At 33.3% G+C, this 13,056-nt stretch overlaps 1 protein-coding gene across 4 annotated transcripts in view; it reads right to left on the reverse strand.

Annotated features, from left to right (window-relative positions):
* Nucleotides 1–895: 895 nt before the first annotated feature.
* LOC107451952 (matrix metalloproteinase-17) overlaps nt 896–13,056 on the reverse strand; it is a 46,026-nt gene continuing 33,865 nt past the window's right edge. For all 4 annotated transcript variants that reach the window (XM_071177051.1, XM_043050108.2, XM_016068209.3 and 1 more), the window contains exons 7-9: nt 12,099–12,246; nt 7,554–7,820; nt 896–1,117 (exon numbers count right to left, since the gene is read on the reverse strand). In XM_071177051.1, coding sequence (XP_071033152.1) covers nt 993–1,117; nt 7,554–7,820; nt 12,099–12,246 — 540 coding nt within the window. In that variant the 3' untranslated portion in view covers nt 896–992. The remainder of the gene's footprint in view (nt 1,118–7,553; nt 7,821–12,098; nt 12,247–13,056) is intronic.

A 13,056-nucleotide genomic window follows, 5' to 3' on the forward strand; every position in this document is an offset into this window, starting at 1 on the left:
TGCATAATAGTGCCATTTGCAGGAAAATATATATTCAAGATTATATCTGCAATTTTTCACATAATTTTTCAAATTTTTGCTTTTAAAAGCCAGGGGGGGAAAGTCTTTGCCGTTGGGTAGGTTTTAAAGGTTTTCCTATACAGATTCTGCTTGGCAAGTTTAATTAAAAAAATAATCTTTAAAAATGAGTTTGTCCATATGCCTGTTCTGAGTTGTATAACATATAAATTTCTAATTGAATGCGATTTGTTCACATTGGTAATCAAAAATAACTGCTATAAAGCCACTTTATGAATTAAAACAAATGAATTAACTGTTTTCGGCGTTCAATACTTAATTACTTTTGCTGTGCTGCTGAAATTATTACGTTTAGAAATCATCTTCCAGGAGGTAGGATTTTTTGTTTAATTAAGTTATTAAAATTTATATATTAATAAAAAATACGTCTTGAAAAGTACGCTTAATGTAAGCATACAAAGTAAATACCTTTCGTGATAATAATAATCTGGTTGTTCTATAAAGCTGTGCTCCAACGAAAGGGCTCTTTTTTGAGCGTATGTTTGATTTGTCAGCAAAACTCAAGAGCCCCTAATGAAGTCTGTGTGTGTTCGATTCTTTGGAGACACAGGTTAAGAAAGTTATCGCATTTTCGTACACCTGAACCAGTCTTAGGCGCGTTCCTTTTTTGCAATGTGTTACGAAATTTCAAGTTAATAGTTTCATTTCGACATGTTTTCACGCACATCACAATCGTTGGTTTGTGTAAACACTCGCCTTGTTTTTGAATTGGTAACAACACCAGCCTTAACTATAAATTTGTGGCTGGAAATTTCATGACGAGAAACGATTGCTTTAAATATAAGAGTTGTATTTATATGTTGAAATAAATAAGCACTTTAAAAAATGTACACTGACATTTATTGGTGGAGGATACTCTACAAATGAATGCAGCTTTATCTATAAAATGTAACGATGGCAGTATTTACAGAGTTTCAAACACTTGATGATGTACAGCCAAACCAATACTGCGATATATGTAAAGGGTAGTTTTCATCAGTGCTTACTCTTTGGTTGTCGAATCTCCAAAAAATACTTCCTTTGAAAAAATACGTTTTGTCTGAAATAAAGTTTGAAGGTTAATATACAAACATGGAAAAAGTAAGATTTTGAAAAATATTAATTCATTGTGTTCTTGTGAGCACAATTGTGGACATTACCTTTGCATTTCTATAAGAATATAATTAAGATCCCAACCACATTTTATACATTGTTCGAGATCTATAATTATTTTTTATATTTAAAAAGAATATATATATGTTAGCGGCAAAGTGTATTATTAATATATAATGATAACCAGATTGGCTGGAATAATAAAGCTCGAAAGGTATGTGAGGTGCATTGCCCGATATTCTTTACACAAATGTTTTTTTAATTGATGTTATTTAATGAAATGCTATTTTCCTTTGGTCGTCACCTCAATCGCATCTTTCTCCGTCATTTACACTTGCCTAACAGTACATCAAGAAGAAGTCGTATATAATAAAGTAGTCTCATGTTTCGTACTTCGCCTAAAATTGTCAACATCATTGTTACAAATTAGGCCTAACAGTCGGACAAAGTTCCTCTGGTAGTCAATCAGTACCGTCTTTACGTATAGACACACTAGGGCAATGCCCGGGGACCCCAGTCACTCGGGGGGCCCTTGAGAATCTTACTTTTTTTAAAAATTGCATTAAAAAATGCCCAGAATAAAATTATTACCTTGTATATTTTTTAAAAATTACTTTTTTATAGAGTATGCATTTTTTTCTTCCTACAAATAGTGATTGATTTTCAAACACAAATAATTTGAAGTTATCACCAAGGAAACCCAAAAAGTAAACAGAAATCAATTTTTCATCGTTCCAGGGGCGGATCTACTTGAGGGCTTTTTGGGCTGCAGCCCAGGGCCCTGTGGATACAAGGGGCCCCGTCCCCACTGAAAACAATAGGTGATATTTTGAATTTAAAAAATATCTAATATTAGAAAAAAAAAACTATTATAAGGTTGGCAAACCTGAGATCAATCAACCCATGTATGCGCGCGTCTTTGAACGGAACGGGGAATTCCCCGTCTCTTGTTTTTGGTGTGTATTTTTTCCCCGTCTATTACGGGGAACTTCCCGCCACGCCGCTTAACGCCCGACGTAATTTTTTTTCTCCGCACATCTGTTCTTGCCTTCAAAGTGACAAACTTGTTTTGTTTACTAATAAATGATAACTTAAAAGTTATAAAGACCGGAGCTTTCTCTTTTTTTACCTATAATTGAAAGTTCATAATCAGTATAAGAAAAGATTTCCTGCTCTTAGTTGGTAAGTAAAAAAATTATAAATCATGTTTTTTTTTTGTTTTTAATGTATCTTTTCAATACTAAATGAACTTTTTAATCGATTTTTATCGATAATTTGTGAATTACTGCACTCATTACAAAGCATTAAAATGTGATGTGAAGAACAATATTACATCGATTATCTCGTTCCCTGTTTATTACCAGAAAATTATCAAGTTCATTGTTTATTTTCAGAAAAATATCAGTCTTATTTTACAATATGTCAGGTAGAAAATAAAAATTGGAGCTGAAAAACAGAGATTACAGCTAGATCGAGAAAAAAAAAAGAAAGAAATGTGCAAAAATTGAAAATTTTTTCAAATTAGAACACAAAAACGAGAATGAAATAGCTACAAATTTATTAAAAAGCGAATCTATTTGAAGGGAGCAGAAAATCGCAACACCAGGAAAAAAATACAAGTGATGAAAATGCGCAAAGTCTTGAATACCAGCAACCCTCTGAGATCCCACTGAAAACTATATTGGTGTTCAGCAAGAGGACGGTAATACCGAGGCGGAACGAAATTTAGAGAATGTTAAGTGTGAGAAGTATGTTGACGAGGGCTTGTGGCCAGAATTGCTAAATAATGATTTTATTAATGACATCCTCTCACATGAAATGACTGACTTTCTAAATAAAGATCCGAAGAATATATATTCAGCTTCAATAAAGAAATACAAAGAAAAAAACAGAACATTTCCAAATAGATATTTCTTTAAGAAAATGAAAAATGGCCAATCACTGGAAAGATCTTGGTTATGTTGGTATGTTATGTTATTCTACCAGAGTTGGTATACTGTTTTTTGTTTGACTTGCAAACTTTTTTCTAAAATCCCTTCTTAATACACAACCAGATTTTCTGATTGGAAACACATAGGAACTTGTTTAGAAAATCATGAAAATTCTAATGAGCATAAGAAATCAATGTTAGTGTGGTTGACACGAAAAGAAAATCGATCTGTTTTAGACAAGCAGCTTCAGAAGCAATTAGGAAAGAAACAGAATATTATCACAATGTCCTAAAACCGGGTTATTGCAGTGGTCAAATTTTTAAGTATAAGGGGCTTAGCATTTAGAGGTTCCGAGGAAGTATTTGGTTCTCTACATAATGGTAATTTCATGGGTGCTCTGGAGCTATTGGCAGAGTTCGATCCATTCATTCGCGAACACATTGAACAACAAGAGCTGCGACCAAAACCGATATCATACTTATCAAAAAAAGTATATGAATAAATAATTGAGATGATGGGCCGACAGATAATTAAACAAATTATAACTCAAATAAATAACGACGACACAAAGTATTAGTCAATTATGATGGATTCTACTCCAGATCTATCTCACAATGACCAACTTGCTATGTATTACGATACTGTTTTCAGGGAAAAGTGTATGAAAGATGTGTATCCTTCTTTAAAATTAGTAGTCATACTGGCTTACATTTATTTAATATTCTACAAGACTTTTTAGAAACAAATGGAGTACTACTGGATAATTGTAGGGGACAATCTTATGACAACGCTGCTAATATGTCGGGTCACTACAATGGTGTACAAGCACTACTAAAACAAAATAATAAATCCGCGGATTATGTGCCGTGTGCTGCGCTTTCCCTTAACCTAGTTGGTCAAGAATCTGTTAAGGTTGCAACCGAAATTATGAACTTCTTTGGAGTAGTGCAAAATATATACGTTTTCTTTTCTACTTCGACCCATAGGTGGGAACTGTTAAATCGTGAAACAAAACTCAAATTTACGTTTAAAAGTTTAAGCCAGACCAGATGGTCTTGTCACTATGCTGCTGTCAAAGCTTTGAAAAATAATTATAATGACATTATGAAAATTTTCGAAAGTTTCAGCGAAAATTAGGATGAGAAAGATGATTTCCGGAAAGAGGCATGTATTCTCAATACTGCAATTTTGATTATTTTATGAGAAGAAATTTTGGGGAGATTTAATTTAGTTAATAAAAAAATACAGAGCTCTGGTTTAGATATTTGTGAAGGCAACAAGTTAATTTCGTCATTACAAGACTTCGTGAACAACATAAGGCACCAATCAGATCAGAAGCTAAAGGAATGCGAAAAGAAAGCTAAAAAATTAATTACTAGTGTGGGAATAGACTACAATGACATAAACAAGAGACGCATTACTCCAAAATTTTCAGATAAGTCTGCAGATAAATTATCAGTATACGGCGCAGAAAATTTTAAAAGAGACACGCTAAACGTTGAGTTGGATAAGCTGATTATGGATTTAAATAAAAGAAGCCGAGTCTATGAGATGTATAGCAAGAAATTCAAATTTTTAATGAATTTGCAAGACGAAAATATGAAAAACATAGATCTGGAAAGTGTACATAATATTGTTGATTGTTATCCAGATGATGTAGACGAGCATTTAGTGAATGAGTGCATTCAGTTAAAATCTTATTTACTTCGGTCTAAGCCAGAGTCTTACACCTCTTGCAGTGAAATTTTTATGCTAATTCATGAAAAGAAACTTGCTGATGTTTTCCCAAATTGCTATACTATCTTAAAGATTTTTTTAACTTTGCCAATCACTAGCTGTGAAGAGGAGCGCTCTTTCTCCATGATGTCATACATATAGAAAACAAATATAGGACAACAAATCATTTATCAGTTCTATCCATAAACTGTGATTTAACGAAGGACTTACAATGTGATGAGCAAATAAAGGAATTTGCAGCACAAAAATGCAGAAAGGTTGCTTTATAATTTATCTAACATAACTACACATAACCTGTCAATTTCTTTTGCAATAATGTTGTACAGTCACTGTTTGTATACACAAATGAAAATAAATAAATAAAAAATAAATAAAATTATTTTATTGTCCTATTTTTTTCTATATACTTATCTGCATCACTATAGAAAACGGGCTTTTTTGACAAAATGGCTATTAGGGCCCCTAAGTAGTTTCGGCCCAGGGCCCCACAAATTCACGATCCACCCATGCATCGTTCCTATGAAAATTTTAAGTACTCATAAAAATTTTAGGTTCTTGGGCATTGCAAGATGTTTTAATAACTTGTAGTGTGTCTACCTCTACAAAAATACCATTCCAAATCACTTAGTACATAAGACATGTTAATTCGATTCTATGTCGGGGTACCTTTTCATGGGTGGCGGTTGACATTGTCGATAACTACTATCCCCACATGGATGATCTTCGGACTTAATGTGAACATTCACAGAAACGCCCACTCTTCGATCTGAGCACGCCTACTTCGATGAATGGTTTACATTGAACAGTTGACTTATGACTGCGACATTACCCACCTCCTCACGCTGTTGCTACTCAGTCTCGATCACACACAACGAACAACGTATACAATCGACTGCTAAAGCAATACAGGAGCGACCACGAACGTGAACTTAATACAGCTCTTCCGACTTTTCACAAAAACAGCAATGAAACAACTAGTGGTATCCATTCATCGAATTCTATCGCAGCTATAATTCTGGTGGGGGAGTACTGCAGTGTGTTTACCACTACAAAAAATACAATTCCAATTCACTAGAATATAAGACATATTAACTTGATTCTATTTCTCTACCTTAACAAGTGCCATTTAATTGTTGTATTTCATGTAATATGTCTATTGCTTTTGCTTAAGTTCTCATTACAGGATGAATGGCAGTTCTCCTTACAGGATGAGCCTAGTTAGACTAAACAGAAGAAGAAGAACTTGATTCTATGTTGAGGCGCCTTTTCATAGATGAAGGTTCACATTATCGATAACTACTATCCCCACAAACCAAGGCCGTAGCCAGGATATTTTTTCGGGGGGGGGGGATGTGGTAAGAAGCAAGGACAGTTTCAGACTTGCAAAGTAGGGGGAAAACATTGTAACAAATATTGTTTATTCTGTTTGCAAAAGTTAAACTAGTAATTAAAAAATATTACATAATACTTACTTTTCAATTAATATTACATAATAATTATAATCATTTTGTAAACAAAGTTTACAAAGACATGCGACGGGGATTTGAAGAAAATTTTTCGATTACTTTTTTAGCACAAACCAGAATATCCCGAAATATACTTAATAAAGTTAGTTAATAAAACGTTTAATTCGACAGTTTTTGTTTTTCTTTTTACTGAGAGGCTCGAAGAAGGACTAAAAAGTTTGAATCCCAGAATTTCGGGGGGAGGATTTGTCCTGACGGTCCCCCCCCCCTCCCCTGGCTACGGGCCTGCCATAAACTGTTTAGTTTGACAAAATAATTTATACCTTTTGAACTTTTTTTTAATTTGTTATACCTTTGTGTTTATTTAGTTTAATTATTTTAATTTACTTCCATGGTTTTGAAAGTTATTTTATTAAATGAGGATTACAATTGGTTAGAATCTCAGTTTTTTTTTTTTTTTTTAAATTATGCATAGCTTAAAAATGCTTCGAGTTTTTGTGGTAATCAAAATGAGTTAAAATTATTGCATCCTATCTTAAAAATGATTTATTTTATGTATGTGAAGTTTTTTAGTTTGTTCTTAAGCATTATGGCATGTTGTAGGTCTAAAATATTTTTGTGCCCTTTAGTCAATAGAAGTATTAAAGAAGAGTTTTTAAAACATAGAATGCATTTTAATTTTAAAAAATGTAAGCTTTTGATTATTAGTATGTTGTTTTAGCTGCACAGGAAAATACATAAGAATGAAACATTTTTTACTCTAAGAACGTTTCGGAATTTATACTTAAATATTCATTTTCTTACGTTCTTTTTTGATCTGCAAACTTGAAGATAACGAATATCTAAGTAACAGAATGCTTCGTGATTATTTACTCTACTACTTCGTTACAAAAGCCTCAGTTTGACACTCGTTGAGATAGAAAAATTAAAAAACGGTTTACATGTTCCAGAATAATTCTTCAGTAATTTAATACATACTTAGAAAAATAGGTTCGCCCATTAACAGTCTCACATTAATATATATTATCATAGCGAAGGGGTTATCGAAATCTGTCCAATCACAAATGAGGAAGGCGGGAAGCATCAAAACCCATTTGTTTTCACGTTGGAACTAAAGATTTTTACGTTTGAAATTGTCCGCCTATAAAAATTCGCTAACGTTTTTGTTTTATCATTTAAATGCTGATTTTTCCGAACAATAACGCTCATACTATTTTATTTAATTTCGGAATAGCTTTGTAATAATTACCATCTTTCCACGTGAAAGCTGTGTCGATGTTGTTATCAATTCCACGCCATCGACTTGTTGTCTTTTTCGGATAATTTTTTTCCATCTCTTTGGTGGTCTCATTATATCTCCAATATAAATCTCTTCTGAAAAAATAAGTTTTTCCATTTTTTGCCCACACAATGGCCGAGTCCAGTCGATCCAAATCAGCAGGTAATCCAAGATTGGTTAATGGCAAAGGACTATCCTGTGTAAAGCTATTTCCATCGAAAATCCAGTAATAGGATCCTATGAAAGAAGAATACTTTTATTAAACGTTGTTATACAGTCTGTTCAGTAGAGTGATAACAAACTCAGATAAAGCACGTGAGAATTGCATAACCACTCAAGGATCGTAGGTTTGCCTCTTCATTGCGATCTGGCTGTTCGTGCGCATTTGAACCTGTATTTTTATTTATCTGAATTATTTTAATTTTTTAGTGTTTTCTAATAGTTTTTATTAAAAGTTGGAGTCAAACATAAATAGTTTATCTTAATTTATTCATCTGACGACGAACTAGTAAAGCTCATCAATTTATTTGCCAGATGAGCAAATTGCGTTAGAATAGCTATTTCTGAGCTCATATGAATGCAATGTTCGACAAAATTACTTGAGAACAACAAAAATTAAGCAGACAAATAAAGTGTTTGTTAACAATCCTGCCAGGGAGTTTCTAAAAATGGGATTTGTAGCTACACTGTTTTTTAATTATCATCTTAATACAAGTCAGAGTAATATGTTTCAAACTATTATGAGCCTGATTCGTACATGTAAAATGCTGATTTGAAGCCAACACCGATCGCTAAAACTAGAAACTCTTAATGATGTTTTTTTTTTTTTACAAAGTTGTCCATTTAGAAGTTGTCCATCTAAAATTATCAGCAATAAAACAGCACAACTAAAACATTATTAACATTTCTATCACAGATACCCATAAATCATTTAAAATGAAAAATTAAAGGAAATGTACTAAATTAGTAACGTCTTGCACAGGAACTTTACTGGAACGAGAATTAAACTCACGATCAATTCACGTTTTCGAATTTAATAGAACTCAAATCAAAAATTTCAAGTTATTTTTTGAAAATGTTGACGCGGTGCCTATATGTATAATTGCGTTCAATATAAACAAACATTCTTCTTCTTCTCCTTGGACACTACAGTCTATGACAGGCCTAGGCCGTCCCAATAAGTTTTTGCCATCTTGATCTATTCTGTGCCATGGCCTTCCAGTTAGTTATTCTTATTATCTTTAGGTCCCTCTCAACTGCGTCCATCCACCTAGTCGGTGGACGACCCCTTTTTCTTGTGTATTCCGGTTTAAAAAAAGTTACTTTTTTGCGGGGTTTTGGTCTTCAGATCTATAAAAGTGTCCCAGCCATCGAATGCGATTGGCCTTAATAGCATGAACTATGTCTGGTTGGTTATACTTTTTATATACCTCATGATTGTATAGGGTGCGCCAAAAATTTTTCCAAGTATCCCTCTCTCAAAAATCAGCAATTTGTTCTCTTTTTTATTGAGAGTCCAGCACTCACTTCCATATAGGATCACAGGCAGTAGGAGTGTTTTGTATTTGTTATTTTTTGTCTTTTGTTTAAGAAATTTACCTTTTAGTTGACTTTTTAAACCAAAGTAGCACTTGTTTGTCATTTCTAAACGGCTATCGATTTCAGTATTTATGTCAATTTTGCAGGTTACAGTAGTCCCAAGATATTTAAATTCATAAACAGCTTCAAATTCATAATCATTCACATGCTAAGTGAGCCCTCTGTTTATCTCCATATATTTAGTTTTGTCAGAATTAATGGTTAGTCCCATTTCACTAGCTGCTACTTCAAGAACTTTGAAGTTCGCCAATACTGATTGTCTAGGTCTTCCTATAAAATCAAGATCATCTGCATAAGCAAGAATTTGTGTAGATCTTTGAAAAGTAGTGCCTCTTACATTGATTTCAGATGCTCTGATTACTTTTTCAAGTGTGATATTAAATAGAAGGCAGGCAAGTGCATCTCCCTGCCTCTGGCCTCTATCAGTGTAGAAGGGCTCAGAGAGTTCGTTTTGAAACTTAACTCTGCTCTTGACTTTTCTGAGTGTTGCCATTGTCAAGTTAATAAGCTTCAGGGGAATACCAAATTCCTCCATTGCTTCATACAACTTATTTCTCTTGATACGACAGTATCAAGAGAGTATGCTGCCTTAAAGTCAATAAAAAGATGGAAAGTCTCAAGATTAAATTCTTTTTTTTTCCTCAGTAGTTTGTCTTAAAACTTGTATTTGATCAATTGTAGATTTTCCGCTTTGAAAACCACACTGGTAACTTCCGACCACCTTCTCCATGTGTGGTAAAAGTCTTTTATATAGTACATTGGAGAAAACCTTATATGCTGTATTCAATAAGGTGATCCCCCTGTTATTTTTACAATCCATCTTGTCTCTCTTTTTGTAGATTGGACAGATAGAACCATCATCCCATTCAATGGGCATTTGTTCCAATTCCCTATCCTGCATATAATATATTGAATTGCCCTAATCAATGCTGGTTCCTTAATTTTCAAAAGCTCAGTTTTTATTCCGTCTGGTCCAGCAGATCCGTTGTTGTTCATCTTCTTAATTGCCTGTTCAATCTTACCTACAGTAGACAAATCAGGCTCCTCTTCTTGACTACTGGTAGTCTCATAAGATATACCATCAGCCAGGTTTGGTGACTCACCCTCAACTAAGAGGTCCTTAAAATGTTCTTCCCGTTCTCTCAAGCATTTCTGTCTTTTCTCCTGCAAATTCTACATTCTTTTTTCTGCAAGTAATTACTCTAGGGTTAAACTCTTTTCTGATAATATTAATTAATTGGTAGTATTTTCTTGCCTCTTTCTGTGTCTTAAGTGATTCAATCTCTTTAAACTGTTCTTCAAAGAAATCTTTCTTTTTCTTTAAATGTGCTCTCTTTTCCTGTCTTCTCAGCTCTTAATACTTTTCCTCTGTATTTCTAATACTATGTCCTTGTATCATAGCTTTATAAGCTTTGTTTTTCCTCTCAATGGCTTCCATGCATTCCAGATCATACCTATCCTTCCGTTTATTCTTCTCCTCCTCTGGAAGTACTTCTTCAGATGTATGGGTTATGATTTGTTTTAGGCTTTCCCAGTCATTATCCTCCTTTCAAGCTTCTTCATGGAATTGAAGTTTATCACTTACGTTAGACAAATACTTTTCTTGAGCATTGGGTTTCTTCAGTTCCTCAACATCAAACTTTTTCAGTTTTCCATTTCTCTTCTTATAATATACTTTGCTTAGTTTATACCTCATTTTAGCTATAACCAGAAAGTGATTCGAGTCAACGTTTTCTCCTCTATAACTGCGTACATCAAGGAGACTACTCATATGTCTTAAGTTAATAAGCACATGATCAATCTGGTTATGGGAATTTCCATCTAGGGATTTCCATGTGGCGTTGTGGATGTTTTTATGTTGGAACACAGTACCTCCAATTCCCAGCTTACCTGCTGAGGCAAAATTAGTCAATCTGTTTTCGTTATCATTACACTCTTCATGTAGACTTTGACCTCCAACAAAGGGTTCTTATACAAGCTCTGCCAATTTTTGCATTGTAGTCACCAACCACTGATTTTATATCATTCTGAAGGCATGCATCAAAAGTTAGCTCCAATAGATGATAAAAATTATTCTTTTCCTGATCATCTCTGTCCTCTGTTGGTGCATGTATGTTCATAATTCTGAGGTTCTGGTTCTTGCCTTTCAGACGTAATTTGCAGATTCTCTCGCTTACAGGCATGAATTCAATTATCCTATGTCTCTTGCTAACAATGAAACCAGCACCAAAGTGGTGATATGTATCCTGACAACTGTAGTATACATTACAGCTCCTTCTATAAACTAACATTACTCTTTGAAAAAAAAATCCTTAGCATTTTTGGTAAAAAAGTACCGGCACGCAGAGCGCCAGTGTTACTCACCGCAAATTCAATATTTACTGCAAAGATCTGAAACAGAAAAAAAAAGTCAAGAGCATACCCTGTCAATAAAAATTCGTGAAAACTTACGTTAGAAAGTATTGACACTCAGGATACCAGTATTTTTTTTACCGCAAAATCAATATTAACTGAAAAAATGTATGTCGAAAAAAAGAGTCAAGCAGTCATTGCCGGAATTAAACTAGCAACACACTTCACTCCATTTCGTTACAACATTGTGGACGGTTTTAAAATCAGAAAGTGGAGGGGAATCTCCGTATTATTTAACATAAAAGCTGAATTGTACCCCAGAGTCTATCTTTCATTCCCACTGTCATTCTTTTTCACACTTGTAAAGTCAATGATTTTTCAAACACTATAATGAAAAATAGTCATCGGATTTCATTCAGGCTTTGTGAACGTTTACAGAATGAACTGATATAGGTTTTTCATAAACTTAAAATAAATAATGCGAGAAGCTTTCCTGGACCAGAACTGAAAGAAAAAAAAAAGATATTTAAAATCGTTAGTGTGATGAATAACGAAATCAATTACCCGTGAAGAAAATGATGTTGTAATCTGTGGGTCGTTGATAGATTGCATCTATAGAACGAATGGACACCGGTAAACTTCTGAAAAATAAGTGGAAGTCGACTGGGTAACCTGGTAACATCTCATCTCGATCTCGAAAACGCCACATATACTGAAAAAGAATCCATTTTTATTTATCGGTTATGAAATTTTATTTGATATTGAAAGAAAAAATTGTGATCTTTGATTTAGTAGCATGTGGGAACATTATTTAAAAGTAAAGATGTAATTCATATAAATGAGAAAAAATACAATGATTTCGCAAATGAATCGGATGAAATAAGCTCCCGTAAACATCCAATGGTGTTTCCTAATAACAATTTTTGCAGACATTGATCACTTTTTGACCCTTCAACATCCTGTATATTACTATCCATTGCTGGTCATTTTTTTCCCCCATTGTGTTTATAAAATGAAATGCTTATTTTAAGGAGTTTTATCAATTAAATATTCTAAATGCTATGGGAACTATTTAATAAGTGAAGTTAAATGTTTAGACAAATGGATTGAAGAAGTGTCTATGAGTAGGAAAAATGTTTTTACGTTAATCAGACACTCCATTTCAGACGATATTAAAAATTTACAAAAAATACTGAAAGCGACAATTTCAGTTTTAAACGGGGTTTTTTTTTAAAAAACTTTTTTAAGAAATGATTTTGTATTTTAAGAGGTGTTTCAGTAGAGAAATTTTTCACACGTATTAATAAAGTTTTCAAAGGTTTGAGACACCGGTCATAAATTACAGACGAAACAAGTATTTTCAAACACCCTATGTCAGAAAATATAGCAATAAGCTTGTAACTTGTATTGATTACTTTGGTTTTTATTTGCAATCATTGCATTAAATTTCGTAAACCTAGCTTAAATATTTATTGAAAGCTAATCTTTTTATTTTACAATTTATTTATTTTTTTGCTATAAC

The sequence above is a fragment of the Parasteatoda tepidariorum genome, chromosome 2 (genome assembly GCF_043381705.1).
Source record: "Parasteatoda tepidariorum isolate YZ-2023 chromosome 2, CAS_Ptep_4.0, whole genome shotgun sequence".
Classification (NCBI taxonomy): domain Eukaryota; kingdom Metazoa; phylum Arthropoda; class Arachnida; order Araneae; family Theridiidae; genus Parasteatoda; species Parasteatoda tepidariorum.